Source organism: Halichondria panicea, chromosome 13 (genome assembly GCF_963675165.1).
Source record: "Halichondria panicea chromosome 13, odHalPani1.1, whole genome shotgun sequence".
NCBI lineage: Eukaryota > Metazoa > Porifera > Demospongiae > Suberitida > Halichondriidae > Halichondria > Halichondria panicea.
This window is the reverse complement of record NC_087389.1, coordinates 4312588-4330186: the sequence shown is the minus strand read 5'-3', so window position 1 is coordinate 4330186 and position 17599 is coordinate 4312588. Positions and strand designations below refer to the sequence as shown.

The 17599-nt window shown below is 41.8% G+C and overlaps 3 protein-coding genes across 6 annotated transcripts; 2 read left to right on the top strand and 1 right to left on the bottom strand.

The window, feature by feature from the left end:
- Nucleotides 1–2595, top strand: LOC135346512 (uncharacterized). The gene is made up of 5 exons (XM_064544151.1): nt 1–11; nt 79–135; nt 286–444; nt 1401–1490; nt 1569–2595. Exons 3-5 carry the CDS (start codon nt 372–374, stop codon nt 2465–2467), a joined length of 1062 nt encoding a protein of 353 aa, XP_064400221.1. The 5' UTR covers nt 1–11; nt 79–135; nt 286–371; the 3' UTR covers nt 2468–2595.
- Nucleotides 2596–3417: 822 nt separating this feature from the next.
- On the bottom strand, nt 3418–13208 carry LOC135346508 (RNA-binding protein 10-like). 3 transcript variants are annotated; one of them, XM_064544140.1, is made up of 27 exons: nt 13199–13208; nt 12822–12948; nt 12065–12141; nt 11447–11504; nt 10626–10695; nt 10379–10455; nt 10042–10128; nt 9892–9952; nt 9623–9682; nt 9477–9520; nt 8961–9080; nt 8605–8671; nt 8449–8549; nt 8162–8197; nt 7775–7802; nt 7412–7462; nt 7078–7181; nt 6783–6862; nt 6652–6686; nt 6427–6485; nt 6030–6194; nt 5738–5938; nt 5528–5584; nt 5112–5221; nt 4982–5042; nt 4847–4912; nt 3418–3616 (listed from the first exon to the last, which is right to left on the bottom strand). In XM_064544140.1, the coding sequence occupies exons 7-27, from the start codon at nt 10117–10119 to the stop codon at nt 3491–3493; spliced, it is 1710 nt and encodes a 569-aa protein (XP_064400210.1). In that variant the 5' UTR covers nt 10120–10128; nt 10379–10455; nt 10626–10695; nt 11447–11504; nt 12065–12141; nt 12822–12948; nt 13199–13208; the 3' UTR covers nt 3418–3490. The 3 variants fall into 3 exon arrangements, with proteins under 3 accessions (XP_064400210.1, XP_064400208.1, XP_064400209.1); XM_064544138.1 differs by lacking the exon at nt 13199–13208 and adding an exon at nt 13079–13193; XM_064544139.1 differs by lacking the exon at nt 13199–13208 and adding an exon at nt 13079–13193 and having other exon boundaries at nt 10379–10452.
- Nucleotides 13209–13219: 11 nt separating this feature from the next.
- On the top strand, nt 13220–16376 carry LOC135346509 (uncharacterized). Of its 2 annotated transcripts, none has more exons than XM_064544141.1 (3): nt 13220–13379; nt 13496–14118; nt 14803–16376. In XM_064544141.1, the coding sequence occupies exons 2-3, from the start codon at nt 13510–13512 to the stop codon at nt 16276–16278; spliced, it is 2085 nt and encodes a 694-aa protein (XP_064400211.1). In that variant the 5' UTR covers nt 13220–13379; nt 13496–13509; the 3' UTR covers nt 16279–16376. The 2 variants fall into 2 exon arrangements, with proteins under 2 accessions (XP_064400211.1, XP_064400212.1); XM_064544142.1 differs by having other exon boundaries at nt 13236–13388.
- The last annotated feature ends 1223 nt before the right edge of the window (nt 16377–17599 follow it).

Here is a 17599-nt window from a genome sequence, read left to right as displayed (position 1 = left end):
CTATAAAGGAAGTGAGATAAATATTTTATATCAGTCTGAAGGTTTGCAACATGTTGTCGACATCTATCATTATTTTAGGCCTGGTCTTGCAAATCCAGCATGCTGTGAGCGCAGAGGAGAAAGTGACAGTCATAGGTATGGTCTATATATAATGTGTGCTTGGGAATATTATTTGCTGGTAAAAAAGGCTGAACTGTCAAGTCAAGCAAAATATACTTTCACATCTAAAACTATGGTTTTTAAACTGTATTAATGTTCATATAACAGTGCCTTTTCATATAGCAGAACAGTGTGTTACATCTGATGAGCTAGATGGTTTGAGGGATCGCTTGTACTCTGAACTGTCAAACAGTAAGAAGGAGATTGACACAATGAGGAATGACCTGCAGTACTGGAAAAATGAAACTTTGACTATTTTGAAAAATTATCTGATCCTCAAGGAAAGTAAGTGATGAGTACAGGCCCTGATAAATTATGCTTGTATAGCATAATTGGTGTCTAAAGAAATTGGGCACATCAATGTCGATTCATTAAATATAATTTCAAAGCAAGCACCCCAGGGGTGCTGATGCCTCGGTGGATGTGTCAAAGCTATACATAACATAGCTATTATAATAACCGATACACACATGCATAAGGCTGATCACATGCATGCAGGGAAACTCCTAAAATGTATACATGTGCATCAGTATACCGTATAGAGCATTGGCAGTTGCAGCTCTCTTCTCAATCACTTTTGCAGCTACCAATAGCTAGCATTCAGCTATTAAACTACTAAGCATAAAGTATAGCAACACTCCATATCAAACAAGTTTTGCTACGCATGCACTCTTCTGCTAGATGGGCGTGGCCCGCCTCCAAAAGGGAGACGGGTTGCAACCCTATCTAGCATTCGTTCTGCTGCATCGCGTACTAACTATGAATATTAACCGAGGCTCTAACCACAAAGCTCAGCTTGCTGCAGAGAAGGGGCTGGGAAGCCAACAAATGCATTACGTAAGGACTATACAATCTGATTGGTGCTAATGCATTCCTGAATGCAAAGTGCTTACGTAATGTAAGCAGTCTGCAATCTGATTGCATGGTGCTGCATGTTTTTCTGCAGCAGAACGAAGCTAGATAGGGCTGCAACCCGTCTCCCTTTTGGAGGTGGGCCACGCCCATCTACTCTTCTGCATGAAAAGGCTTCAATGGCAAAACTATATAGACATAACTCGAGAACAAAGCATTATTTTGCAAATCCATGCATGAATTAAAAATATAAAAAAAACGTAAAATAATTATATGTAACAGTTCATTGATCCTTGAGCAGCTGAATAATGGCAAGAATTAAAAAAGGTTTTATACAGGCTTATATAGTGATGAAACAATGATAACTATAGTATATATATCGCATTCAGATTCTGGTGAACCAACTTGTGATCTCACCACTATTAATGAGAAGTTGACTAGCTTGCAGCTGCAACCTAGTACCTGCAATACAACTGAAGGTATAATATACATTCTATTGCATGATTGTAATCTATATAGGCATGCATTGGGTGCATAATTCAGCAAGCATTTTTCAGAAATCCTTGACCAAGTGAGAGCAGTTATGGAGAGCTACAAAAGAATTCAGTCCCAAGAACTACGTGAGATCATCTCAGAGATGAGCAGTGGTCGCCTGCCCCTCGGTACCTTCCTCAACCCGGCCCCGTCTTGTAAGCTCGTGCCCGAAGGCAGCTCCTCTGGAAACTACTGGATCCAGAATGTTGGTACTGGCTACGCTAGTCTGGAGTACTGTGACATGAGTAGGAGGTGCTGCGGGAGTACTGGAGGGTGGATGAGAGTGGCCCACCTTGACATGACCAACCCCACTCACCACTGCCCCACTGCGTTCAAGAAAATCGACACTCCAAAGAGGACCTGCGGACGACCCGGTAGTGGGAATTGCTACTCCACAACTTATTCTGTTGATGGGATATCATATTCACGTGTCTGTGGTAAGATTAAGGCCTATCAGTACATAAGCCCAGATGCTTTCCATTCATATTATATCAATCGAGCAAGAACCATTGATGATATATACGTTGATGGGATTAGTTTAACCCAAGGTCGAAATCCTCGCAAACACATCTGGACATTTGCTAATGCAGTGGATGAAGTCCGTAGCAATTCACTTGTTTGCCCATGTACGAAAACCGACACTCCTTACACTGGGGTTGTACCACCTTTTGTTGGAAACGACTACTTCTGTGACACTGGAAGCCGATACCATTTTGCAAACCAGTTCTACAGAGAGGACCCACTGTGGGATGGAGCTGGATGTGGGGGTACCAGCACCTGCTGTCAGTTCAACAATCCTCCGTGGTTTTGTAAGCAGCTACCACAACCAAGTACTGATGATATCGAGTTAAGGCTCTGTGCTGATCAAAGTACTGGCGATGAGAACATTGCTATCGAAGCTATTGAACTATATGTCCAATAAGAAGATATTTTAGGTATAGACTTAATTGTCTACAATTATCATTGATGCCATGCATAATTATAGTTGCATCATAGATAAACGAATGGTTGCATGTACTTATAATTATAATACTCCTTTTCCAAACACTGTTTTCCCCCTGAATGATGCAAGAATGAGAAAATTAACACTATAGATCTACGTACAATCGTAATCGTATACGGCCTCCTTGTACCTATATATAATTATAGCCATGCAGTCATGCATCTATCTAGCTAGCTATAATATATAATTATAGCTTGCATGAACATAATCAATCTTCTTCTTGGCATTAATTATTTTAATAAGCTCATGCATGATCATTTTAATGTTGATTTTCGGTATAATTGTAAAAACATGGAAATAAGATGAAATGCTGTGGCTTTATTATAGTATGTAAGTCTGACCACGATGAGCAATAAAATTATTTATATACATGCAGTATATATACTGGTCCCAGGCTCTCGTCTTTGTCAATCAATAAAGAAAGAATAGAGGTAAAGCATAGCTATCTATGGGTAAGATTCTTTTTTTCTTTCACGTCCATCATTTCCTTCTTTAATGCCTCCCATCATATCTCTATTCCTATATACCGGGTAATTTTCGTGGGGTAAATTATTCGTGGGCAAGCTGACCTCCACGAAATTTTGACGTAGGCGTGGCCTACCGATGCAGGCAGGCACTACTACGAAATTTTTACTCACGAAAACCACCGTTTCTCGAGTTTAACGAATTTTTTACCCCACGAAAATTACCCGCTATACACGGTAATCAGATCTCTGCACGGTAATCATATTTTGTTATGATTATGTGAACATTAATTTTGTAAAAAACAAATTTACAATTATGGTGTTAGTCTCATGAATCAGCCGCCGTTCCAAAGGAATGGCGGCTTATTCATGAGACTATTGATGCCGTAATTATAATTGAACAGCTTCTGAAACAAATGCTTTTTTTCCAGAATAACACAAATGAATGTAACAATACAATGTACATATACAATCACAATCACAGAGTCTCCTTGTATCTAGCCTGAGTCATAGCCATTACATTGCTCTTGTAGTCATCTCCCACCCCGTATCCATAAGCGCTGCCTTTGGAACCAAGTCCAGCAGCACTTTGTCGGATCTCAGCCTGCACAGAATTAATGCAACAGTATACATTGCAAGTATACTAATGAATATATTGTTTTAGCTAGAACCAACATAATGGGTATAATTATATGTACAACATTATAGTCATACCATACATAATAGTCATACCATACATGTAGTATCATCAAGAGTGCATAAGAAGAGAAGAGTGTCGAACTACTGATACTTCTACACAAACACTGTGCACAAAGTAACGTGACATCCTGTCAATTGCACGTGAGCAACTCGCAATTGATGACGTTTGCGCATAATTACGCAACGCACAGAAGTTGTTAGTAGTGAGTAAGTTAGTAGTGAGTAAGAGTGCAAGTGAAGAGAATCAACTCGACTATATTGTCTCTATTTAGATGATTTTTGTGAAGAGATACGTCTCCTATCAGTGTGCAGTGAGCAGCTCCACAAGCTCTGAACGTTGAATGCGAACAACTAGCTAGAATTGTTCGATTACCACACCCCTAAAAACGTCACGGTTAACATTTACTAGGAGATTACCAGAGGAGGTTGGTCACGAAGCCAAAAAGTTAATAATGACGTAGTCTTTATTAAAATACTTGAACCTTGAACCTACTTTTATCAAGCTCTTTTCTAGCCAACAGGTCACCTTTTCATTCTGCAACAAGAGTATACTTAGATGATGATATAGCTGAACTATACACATTCACTCGATCTACAGCACGGTAGCTCCTACTTTATAAAGGTCAGTTTTACATGACAGAACTACGACCTTTGTGAGAGGTCACCCCTTTTAGTCACTGCACGATTTCTCTGGAGGGGCAGTAGCTAAAGTTAACTAATTTGCAGCAGCAGTAACATAAAGGGGCTACTTTATCACAAGAATCAGGGCGCGATGTGCAGTCAAACTTTAAAATTTACTGCACAAAACATAAGCTCACGTGATGATTCATTAGTGACCTTTTGACCCTGTCCACCCTCCTCTGGGAGATTACTAGTAAATACTTTATCACGTGCGAGTCATGTTACTTTATGCACAAGTGTTTGTGTAAAAGTATCAGTAGTTCGACACTCTTCTCTTCTTATGCACTCTTGGTATCATATACAGTCTACCTACAACAACTCTCAACCAAAAAGTGATGTCCTTATTCCCATTATGTGCATGTATTGTACTGAAGTGCAAACTAAATAATTTATAGTAGTACTATGATTATATACACTACTGTACTAATTAATGTATACGCACAGAGAACCTCACCTTGATGGGCTCGACAATTCCCTGGTTGGACCTGCCCAAGCCCTGCCCATCACTCCACCCCATAGCCTGCACGACGAAAATAATAATTATCGCTGAATGAGTATCACATAAAATAGTACAGGTTGGAATACTTACTGTTAACATTTTGTTTCCAATATTGTCTTCCTTTAGTCCATGAATGGTGGGCTGCTCATATCTGAGTAAACACAAGTATACCACACGGAATAAACTAATACACAGCAGCAAGAAATCCACCCCCACTCACGGTATGGGGGGTTGTGCCATCTCCTGGTCGATCTTCTTCTTCCACTCTGGCACAATGGCCGAAGACCCAACCAACACACGCCTCTCCTGGGCACGATCTCGGTACCTAGTCTGTAGAAAGAGTGTGGGGGAGGGGGACATGGTGGCAGTATTACTAGCGGGGACTGCTATATACATCCGCATGCATATACATACATTGTGTGGGCAGTAGTAGTATACCATAAACTCCACCATGCTAAAAACAGGCCAGATCTACATGTAGATCCATTAACATTGCACCCACAATGAAAAAGCACATAGGGTCTTACTGTAAAACAGGCCACGTCCATTTAGGCAGACATCATTCCAACAAAACTAAAACCATAGATAGCAGGTTATCTGTATGCTAAAACCAAGCTGATCAACTTAGATGGTTACCTGGTCTGAGGTGGAGGCAGCTGTCTGCTGTGGGTTCTTCCATTTCAGTAGGTTTTGCTAAGGAAACCAATTGAAAGTGAACACATCAGTCAGCTATAATCTACTTAAAATATCAAGGGACAGTTTGAAACACCACATTTGTAACAACACCAGATAAAGTACAACTGTGGTGTAAGGCACCCCATAAATACACAACACACATGTGCACACCTTGTGCAGATCTGAGAACTGTTGATGTTTTACGAGCACATCTTTCGAGGGAAACTTTCTCTTACAAAGGAGACAGGCAAGTTGGTCCCAGTCGGTGTGGGTGGGGTTGGTATCTGCTCCAGAGGGGAGAGTGTGCCTAGGGAGGGTGTTTCTAGGGAGAGGGGTCACTGAGATGTCGTTACGAGGCACGGGCTTTTCAACCTATAGAGAGCAGAGAAAAGGTCAAGGACTAACCAACTTACATGACAATGGGAAGTCTCTATACACATTGTATATTACTCACACCACCCACCTGTGGAACCGTGTTGCCGACGGCAATGCCGACACTGGGGATGCTCTTGCTAGTAGAGGGTTTGGCCAGGGGCTTGCTTTGCTGAGTCAGCATATTCACCTGCTGCTTTTGTGCTGACTTGGCAGCATTGACAGATTTTGCCCATCGCTCCATGTTCTTGGCAATCTGCGGAAGGTGAGTGTGTGTGTGTTTGTGTGGGAGGGGGTGATTAAGCGCACACTGCTAACTCCCGAGGTCTGCTGTGTACGGTGTGGGAAGCATTCTTCCATTCTAAAACTGAAATGTTTGCTGCTCAGTGCATATCATACAATAACTGCTATTTCTAAGCCTGGTCTATCAGCAAAGGTGCACTATTACTGTAGGGGCATGGCAACTTCCTCTGTGTACCTCCACCTACCTTCTTGGCGCTGATAGAGCTGGCAGACACTAGTGAGTTGCCATCCATCTTCAAACCGCCTGCAACAAAACCAACGTCCATTTACAAATAATATCTAATGCTACAGAAGTAAGGAAACGGGACGTCTCTACCAGTAATAGCACTAAACATGTGATTTCCTTATTCCAGAAGCTTTAATTGATACTGCACAGCTGTACTTGTATACATACATGTACAGTTCCTAACCTGTTTTGGTCGGGTCTGCTTCATTCAGGGGGTTACTGCAAGAAGAAACGTTCATTTATTATTTATTTCAACACATCTACGTAGTAAGACTCTGCATCCATCCATGACCACTTTACTGCAGTTTCACTCACCCTTCACTGTCCACTGGTACGTACTTGAGCTGTGCTGGGTCATAGTAGCAATACTGACCAGTCTGACTGTTGTAGTGATACTGAAGGGGAAAACAGGATAATTATAGCTGTTGTATAATCTCATTGAGCAACAATTGGTGATCTAAACACAACAAGTAGATGACTCTCTAACAGCTACAAAATGGATCCCATAATTTTAGAATCGGGAAAGCTACATGTAAGTTTATGCACACACAAGGGCAACAATTTTTAGTCAACCAAAGAATATTCACAGGACATCCCACCACTGCAGTACCTGAGTCTTTGGATCATAGTAGAGGCCAGTCTTTGAGTCGTAGTAGAACCCTGACGTCTCATCGTAGCTGTACGAAGAGGACAGCTCATTGTCAGCTGACACGTCTGGAGAAGGAGGGGGGGGGTAAAGTGATGCGTGCATGCTCAACCAATTAGTACAACTCAAGGGCATTTAGGCCACGAACGTACAAAAAGGTACTAAAAAGGAATGCTTTCGACAATCACCAATATATCTCAAGAGATTATGCTTCAGGAGGACAAGTACTATATACACGACTGTACTCGTATACAATAGCTACACTGTATGTCAAGTGACTGTTGGTGTTACAATGTACCTTGAGTGGTGGCAGTGGCAGTGGTGGCAATGGTGGCAGTGGCCTCAGCTCCTGTGTGTGAGTGTGGGAGAGAGAACAAAGAACGGTTAGACAACTTGTAATGGTGAGTGATCTCCAGTTCAGTTCAACCTCCATCAAGCTCAGTCTAGAAGTCGGCAATAATTATACGAAAACAGTGGCCCCTCTAATACCAACTCTAACAGTACAGGGTACACTGCACAAGCCCTTTGAAGGAAGCCTAAAATCACAAGGATATTGTCCACTGTATAACAATCTACATTACATCACAGTTCAAAATATCTGACAGACATATATTGAGAGACTTGAGTAATTCGGCAGCAGTTGAATGACGAGAGAACCAACCTTGTTGACTAGCTTGATACACAGTGCTCTGGTTATTAACAAAAAGAAAGAAAATGGTAGTGTAAGTCAATATCTGAACGTTCTCAACAGTTTTCAGTGTTACAACTTGACAACCTTTTCATTTACCATCTCCAGAACATCTCTCCATTCAGCAAAAAACCGTTTTCTTTCAAGAGCTCCAGGCAGACACACACAAACAAATCATCTACTCACATATAAAGCGCAAGTTCTAGCTTCTACCCTACATACTGTACCATTATATAACTCAAATGCCATGTTACGTATGTGTACAAGGACCCTCCTAATTTCAAACTGACATGTATCAGATAAAACAGAGGGAAAAGGCTTCTCAAAACGTAAGCTGTACACAAGACAACGACAATTTACCTGTGTTGGGCCCAGAGCAGCATTATTGGTGCCAACCTACATGTACATGTGTGTGAGTGGGGTGGGGGGGGGGGGCAGATGATTGATTGATTAGATCAGACAAGAACACATCAAACTTTGTACTAAACGTAAAAATATCAGGCAGTAAATAGAGTGAAATTGATTAATGCTGTATGTACAAGACACCAATGATGTCATTTCACACAGTAAATAATGCAGATTGAACATGTTTACAAGGAGGGACATGTACATACACATGTATTATACTAGAGTGGTGGTTGACATACATGAGACCACTGAGCCTGAGCAATGGCTGCCGTGGCGACTGAGTTGGTAGGGGTCTTGCTGTTGTTGTATGTGTTACTGGGACGAGCATAGTCCACTATTACTGTGTGTGGGGGTGGGTGGGGGTGAAAATTTAATAGTATATAAGTTATCCTTACCTCGTTTCCCAGACACTATAAAGGGATCTCGTTTAGAAGTCAATGTTTCGAGTAAATCTTTGGCTTCCTGTTATTTATGGAGAAAAAAACGCATAAAAATATAAGACATAGACACACATCTGTACTACTGTATAAATGCATACGTAAATACTGAGACACATTGACTACAGTACGTACAGTATTGTACACCATAAAAACATTGCACGGTACATTCAAGTGATAACTAGACGTCTACAAAAACATTTGCAATGGGACATTTTTGGGATTGTCAGGAAAAGCAAAACCGGGGGCAAGCAATCCACTCATTTGTAGTGCTCTATTCTTTAAGTGATCAGCAGCAGTACTGACCAACTGACCTCGACATTGTTCAGCTCAATGAAAGCAAACCCTCGCGATAAATTGCAGCCTTTTTCTCGTATGACTCTCACATCTTTCATCCTCAGCTCAGGTGCTAATAGAGCCACCGCATTCACAACCTGTATGGCAACATATGAAACAGTGCAGTAGGTAATACACCTATAGAAGATATCACCTGCACCTGCATACACACACGTACACACAACACACATGCAGACCGAAGAGGCCCAGACTGATTTGTGTATGCAATAAAACGTGGGTGCAGTACAGTACATATAATAGAACTTCCAAATACATGCAAGGGATACTGTCCTCTCACAGTGCTTCCGCCACTAAACTTTACACAAATAAGGACAACCTCCCTATATATACTACATGTATGAACAAACGTGAAGTAGTTATATTCATCCATTTAATCAAGAGAACAGATTAATTATAGAGCCCCTAGGGGTCGTTTAATTATTTATAATAACGACGTAGCGGCAGTAGTAGCGTAGTGAGTGGCAATTGCTTACATTAAGTTCCTGTGTTTCTGGATCCAGTCCACGTACAATTAACACTGTGGAAAGAAAACATATCCAAAAAAGTCGAGGGTACGCATCTACCAATGGTACACAACAAGCGGTCCACACATACTTATATGCTACATCACCATGGTTACCATTGGCTGGCGGAGCTCGTCTGTCCCATTGGTCGTCATGTGTACTGTCTCGCTCTGATTCTGAAGAAACAATAAATGGAATTTTCCCTCATGAAACAGCTAAATTGCAAAAATGTTGACCCTTAAAAAACACGCTCTATACACACAACGTTGTATCTACTCTATAGATAGCCTGCACGCCATATAAACTGTTTGCTGTTTTTATGGTTCAATTCATAACTATAATGTATACTAACTGTACATGTACATTAGTAAGTACAGTAGCTGACCTCTGCGAGGATATTTACAGCTGACACATTGAGTCCGCCGAGAGAAGTTGAGTTTGCGACACTGTAGGAGTGAGTGTAGAGAGGGCCGGGTCATTAAACCCACACACACACACACACACACACACACACACACAGGTGATATTAGCATACCTGGGAGCAGACCCAATCTCCCTTAGGCTCTGGTGGGTCTAAGGAACCCTCGGCACTAACCCTCTCACCCAGCAACATGAAGCTGTCCTGAAGGGGAGGGGGGGTTAGAGCAGTGAGCATGAGGGGGAGGAATATATACATGTAGCAGTGAGGGGGGAAATACAGTGAAGACGAGTACGACTCATGAGGTATAGTATAAATGAGGCCCTCCTAATGAGGCATATATCAGTGACATACATGTAGTTACTGTAACAGTACATGTAATCAAAGCCATTATTGCACATTAACTGTGACAGATTCTTTAAGAGTGGATAGTATTGCCAGGTATGCTAAGTACCTTGTTCTCGTTGAGCCAGCGTGCTGCATGCTCCCTCTCATAAAACTCAACCACGGCAGACTTGTACGGCTCGTCTACTGTACAGCACACAAACACCACTGATCAATGCAACAGGCACAAACCAAAGGCTGTTATGGACTATCGCCACATAAAAACACAAGGAGCACTGTATTAAATGGAAACCTCTTCAGAGTGACCATTAATCACTGCACAGTACAAATACATGTATGCACATTCATTTACTCACTCCTGTCCCCTCTCTTGAACACTCTGATGTCTCTAATCTTCTCTGAGTACTTGGACAGCTCGCGAGTTATCTGCCAGGGAAATAAAGAGGATGTGAAGCACACTAGTTGTGTACATTCCAGGAATACCGTACGGGTAGAAAATTTCGAGGTGTTTTTAATTTCGCGTTTTTCGTGGGTGGCTGCAGAACACGAAAATTAAAACCCAAGAAAGGCTTTGTTTACACATGCGAGATAGTGACACACCCTAACTCCACGAAATTTACTACCCGCGAAATTTTCCAAATAAGACAGAATATTGAATTGCACGAAAATTTACACCCTCGAAATTTTCTAACCGTACGGTATGCCATGTATAATAGTTAGGTCAATAGGAAGGTCCCAGTATCACCACAGCAATGTGTTTCAACATGTGTTAGCAGGCCACCCCTATAATTAGTACAGCCACTACTGTCTGCCCACCGGTGAAGACTACCGTATAGCGGGTATATTTCGAGGGTATAAATTTTCGCGGATGGACCATTACAAAGAATTCTGCGGATTTTATTTTCGTGGTCTGAGTTCCCAGCCTTCTGGCGCATGTGCACATCAACATGCAGCTGTACCTCCACACCGTTAGCCTCGAATCCATAATACTGAACACGCCTATACTATTCATAAATTTTCGTGGGTATAAATTTTCGCAGTACAGGCTCAATCCGCGAAAACCGCGAACATTTATACCCTCGAAATATACCCGCTATACGGTATAAGCAGGTTCCACTCCACTACATACAATTTAAGGTGCTAACTTCCTACACACATGTGCCCAGCTCTCACATACCTCACTCTGAGTGACCCTCTCTGGGACCTTCTCTAGGAACACCACTGGCACAGTTTGTCTGTAGGGACGGGACACAGAGATAAAGCACATGATCACATAAAATGGACCTACACTGTACACGTATGTATTACTGCATAATGATATAATAATAACTGTACATGAATACTGCTAAATCGAAACACTTTCGGACTCTGCTATTAATTTGACGACACTCGGGGCCCAGAGGTCAATTTAAGTTTGCACACGTATCTCAATTGAATTGTCTAATTCCAATTATGAGTAGCCCGTACTAGCTATTGGTAGCTCCAAAAGTGAGAAGAGAGCTGCAAGGCTCTACTGCACTGATGCAGCCACATTAATTTTAGCTTTTAGACTTTGTACTTTTGGCAGATGGTTGATCATTTCCCACTCGCTATGAGTTTCACTGTGATTACAGACGCAGTAAAATTACCGTAAGAACATTATGTGAGTATAACAGCAATAGCTAGTAGCTTTATGCTATGAGCTTTAGCACCTCCACTGAGGTGAGGCATCAGCACAGGCGGTGCTTTTGTTATTACAGACCATGTACTGTACATTGGAGTGTAAAGGTTATAACAGTACACGTTGTGTCGTTACCTTCTAATGTCTCTGTCACGCCTCGGGTAATCATCATTATCGTCACGGCGTCTCCGATAATCGTCATTATCTTCACTCTGAGTGGGAGATAGTAATATGGATGTGTGAGATAGGAACATCCAGCAGTGTCAAGTGATAGTGTACATGTGTTAGGCCTTAGATACCATACCTTTTCTAAATAAGGCAACGCTTTTAAATAAATACGTTTATCGTTTTGTTTTTAAGGCTAGTGTATGCAAAAAAACAAGAAATGAATTTTATAATGGTGCCTTATGGGGAAAACCTCCAAGTGGCGCCTTATTATAAGGGGGCGTTTCTTAGAATAAGTACGGTACAGACTGTAATAGTTATGCCATGGATATCTAGGGTGTATTGGCTTTGTACCTGAGGGCAGTTCTATATGCTCCCGAGGGCGCAATGTACTGTACATACGTACAACCATAGATAATAGAGACAGCAATCCAAGGAATGGTATCTTAGCAATACATATACTTTAACCAGTGTATATACTTGTAGGAAACAACAGTACTTGTACAGGAATGGTACATGTAGGTATATTCATGTAACCATTACATTTAGTATATAACCTTGAGGATTATACAATGTACAATACAAGAAAACTGATGTGTTTGGTGTTCTATTTGATTATGAGACATAAATATGAATAGATAGGCTGATATACACTTTAATAGGGAGATAACACACTCATAGGGAGATAATGTAGAAATGTATTGCCAATACTTGGACACACTCTCACCGATCTCCCTCTGTGCCTGGGGCGATCGCGGTCGTCGTGCTCGTCCTTGTAACGCCTCCGACGGTCACGTGACCTGCTCCTGTCTCTACGACGATACGAGTCCTTGTCATCATCACGATCCCGAGACCTAAACAAGTAGGAGAACAAAATAATGAATAGCTGCAGTTAATTTTAATGCAGTCTACACTACACGTTTGTATATGTACGTGTATGTATATATATCTCACAGTGACATTATACAGAGTACAGAAGCTTACATTATGGCTCTTGGCTTCTATTGTATGTCCTTAGAGACAGCAGAGTAACTACCGTAGCTAGCTTTTGATTTTATTGTAGATCTACTGTACTTGCACGTGTGTAGAATTAGAGTGCCTTACCTACCAGCCACTCCCCATAGTTATGCGGAGTCAAAAAGGCGTGGGAGGGTCTGCTGACTGTTGATCAGACTTGACTGTGCAGAAAACCGAGCAGAAAACCCTTTCTTATGTTTTGAGACACCTCTCCTTCAACCTGCAGAAGATAAAATAAAGATTCCTTCTTATCCTTAAACCCCTGAAAGTGAGCAAGGTCATCAGCTAGCTAGAGCTAGAATCTAGCCTAGATTAGAGTTATAAAACTAATTATTAAAACGTATTGACTCTTGTTGTTAATTTTTATCTGCTTCTCTACCACAGGGAATCGAGTTACAATGGCAAGTGAGGCTCAGCAGATGGAAGGCATGCCTATCAGGCAGGTCACGCTCTACGACAATGGTTTTGCCGTTTTCCAACGAGAAAAAGTCATCCAAGGTCACGGTAATATCGATCTTTACTTCTCCTCTGACCACATGAAAAGTGTTCTTGAGAGTCTACAATTCAATGGAGATGCAAGTACGAAAGTTGGAAACATTGCCTACGAGGTCACAAAGCCTGAGGCAAGCATCAGCTTGAGTAGTCGTGAGCCAATTGTCGGTCTAATACGCTCCCTAGTCGGTCGAATGATGTCCATCACGTTCCAAGATGCTGATAATTTGGAGGTTATTGAGGGGCGGGTTTTAGGTGTTGACAACTCTGTACACGACCCCACCTCTGGAAATGAGCTTGAGCACGTTAGCATTCTACAGGAGGGGGGTTTCATGAGGATGTTTCCGATCAAAAACATCAAGAATTTCCATATCCTGGAGGCGCAAGTACAAGAGGACCTCGCCTTTTCTCTCGATCTCAGGAGGATGACTGGAAATGATGATCACCAGAAGCTGAGCGTGTTCTACTCTGACATAGACACACCACAAAACCTCATCGCTCGTTATGGTTTTCAGGTAAGTTTGATTATGATTATTATTTTCTATGCCGTAAAACTGGAAAATTTGGCTGGTGTTGAATTTACCAGTGGACACAACGTCATTACTGTAATAGCCACGCCTGAGACGCCAAATAAAAAAACCAAGACGGTTCAATGGCTCATTTGCCCGCCAAATTTTCCAGTTGTACGGTATATCAGGAGTGTATGAATAGGAGTATCCGACTCCCACGCACCTCTATACTTGCCTGAAGTTGCTATGTCACAAACACTAATTGTAGTTATATAAACTATGCTAACCACACCAGGTTCATACACGCTTACACACCAGAGGAGGTACATCACGAGTACCTCAATTAGGCTTGGTCACGTGCATAATTCCAACAGTGCTGTGACCAAATACCTCAATTGTAGCAGTCGTACCTCCTCTTCTTTATTACACACTATCAACAAACACTCTTGTGATATCAGGTGATTTTTCACCATAAGTGTATTTATGCACTCTGTGATATAAGTACGTACTATGACACCACCTTCTGCATTGTCTATAGAAGTATGTGGGAGTGGGATACTCCTATAATATTATTCATGCACTGCTTAAAAATAGCAAACATTGTAGATAAAATAACCAAAATTTTGACTGCCTAATAAAGCTAATCATCAACTTTCTCAAAGTTTGTAACTGTTTTATCTTTCCCTACAGGTAACTGAGTTCAAGAGCTCTTATCGCATGAAGCTATCAGATCACCCCACCAACTTTCAACTGGATGGTCTGGCCATAGTCCACAACACACTCGACGAAGACTGGAATGATATCAGCCTTAAACTGGTGGTCGGAGCTCCGCCCATAGAGTCAAAATCGCGGTCCATATCTGACGAGGGAATCTGGCAACTGAAGATCAAGGACCTGAACGGATCGTACTTCAATATGCGAGCAAATCCGAAAGATGGTGTACTAAAACTGAAGGCCAAAATTGCAAAAACAAAAGGAACTTCTCCGTTCTCATTCAAGCTCATGTTTGCTGGAAAAGCTGTTGAAGATGGCCGCCTCCTCTCTGATTACACAATCGGGAATAATGCAACTCTCATCATGGCTAGCACTTCATCGACGAAGGGTATCCAAAATCGATTTGGTTCCAGTAATCAGAGCCAGTTTGTGATGGCATCCCAGGACAATCTCTCTTGCTATCAAATCCCGATGCACGTAACAGCAAAGAGAAAGCAGAAGGCGATTGTTCCACTGCTACAAGCCCAACTTGAAGGGCAGAAAGTCTACCTTTACGACGAGTCTATTCGTACCGGTAACCCTCTCTGTGCTCTGCTGTTTGAAAACACAACTGGACGCACTCTGGAGGGAGGGAGTTTGCAGATCTCCAACTCCGATGTTTTCCTCGGTCAAGGCACCCTACCAACCATCCACCCCGGTGACGAATCTCCACCCATTCCGTTTGCTGTTGAGTTGGCCTGTGAGATTGCTAAAGGCGTCGACAGCACTTACCTCAAACCACACCACATGTGTATCGAGAGGGGGACAGCTACAGTGACCCGTATACATCGTGAGATCACTCTGTATCGAATCAAAAATAAGAGTGATAAGAAAATGGATTTCCTTCTAAACCACCTCTTTTTGGAAGACTACGACCTTGTTCAGATCCCAGACGTTGAGGAGGAAGAGCCTGTCGACATTACCGATCGATTCTACCAGTTCCGTTTTGAAGTGCCTGCCAACACGGAGAAAAAAACATTCACCGTTCGTGAGGAGATCAACGATATCAAGGAGTATGAAATACGAGACGTGCAGGAGGATGTTCTTGAGAAGTGGGTGAGAGACAAGCTTGTCGATTCCAAAACTGAGCGAGCTGTTCGTGATACTTTTGTAATCAAGATGCAGATTAACGATATCCAGCGTGGAATTTACGAAAAGGAGTCTGAGATTCGCGAGGTTCAGTCGACACAGCAACATCTCCGAAGCAACATCTCCGCTCTTGAGGGTCACGAAAAAGAGGCCTCCAAATACATCCGCAGTCTTGCTCAAGAAGAAGACAAGTTGAAAAGTCTTCAAGATGCCATTAAGACTGACAAGCAGAGAAAGAAGAATTTGGAGAAAAAGTTGACAGCAAGTGTTGATGTGATTGAGTTTAAGAAAGACTTGCCCAAATCTACTGCTGACAAACTTTAGAGACTCTTAGACTAACAGAACTGACTGATGGCATAGTTTTAGCTGCTGATTGTGTTTTACGTTTATATATATAATTAATACATGACTGTTTAAATCTAGCCAAATCAGTACAAGATAGCTATAGTCACTCTTAAATGGGTGTGGCCCACAGTGAATGGGTCACCCCCCCCGCCTCTACGCAAAAAGCTTAGAGGCGGGTATATTCGAGACTAATTAAGCTGTTATATCTGTACTCTTGTACAAAGATGACCTCCACTTAATAACCCCGGAATTTGACTATACACATGTGCATGTGCTATACATGTACTTTTCCGGATATTATACTGTTGTGAGTTTGTATACAGAAAACTTATTACAGGAAGTCATACTTTCCACCCTATATCCTAAACTCCGGCCGGGGTTACTTGCTGAATTAAAACCCGACTATGTCCCCACTATGCTCTGCAGGGGGGGATAACATTGATAGTAAGTCAAGCGGTTCATCCCCTCCTCTGCCCTAACTCTAACCCTAAACCTAGCCCATTATTAACACGTACACGTAGTAAGGTTGAGTGGGTGTAATCATTCCACTTGAGACACTGCAATCTGATTGGAGCAAAACCATGGATAGACTACTTCCTTCCGTGCAACGGTAGAGGGCGGCCAGTGGCACCCGACTAGGATCGAGGCTAGGTAGGCTCGCTGACACAATTAACTTTAGGCACTATAATTCATTTATTTATTTATTTATTTACTACTCTGTATATTAATGCCACATGAGTAGGCGTGTCCAATAACAGAGTAATAAAGAAAAGGTCATAAAGGTTAATTAATGTTATTATAAGTGACATGCAGCTAGAGGTCCAAAAAAACTCGTTCGATAGTATAATAAGGCCAATATGTTTCACGGATCTTTTGGGTCATATTTTTGCAGAATGCCCAAAAAAATAAACCAATTAGTGGTCAGGTCAGAGGTCAGAACAGCCATGTGATCTAGCAAAATGTTGTAATGTTTTGCTAAAGTGACTTTTTGTAGTGTGTTTGTGACTCTGTTTGTGGTTTTATAATGATATTTATTAATTTTTTTCTTTTTTTGGCCTGCCACCCTGGTCTGTTTTTGGAGATTAAAAGTCCCTGAAACATAAGATCAATTTAGTGTGGCCTATTGCTAATCCTACACTAGCCTCGATCCCAGGCCGCTCTTCCTCTCCTTTTTGAGGCCTTGTGAAGGAGGCTAATCCTACACCTGCATGGTAAACACCTTAGCCATAGTGCATACGGATCCGTCATAGAGATGAGGATGAAGAAGGGTATTTGTATGCCAACCAGGGTAGTTACATCT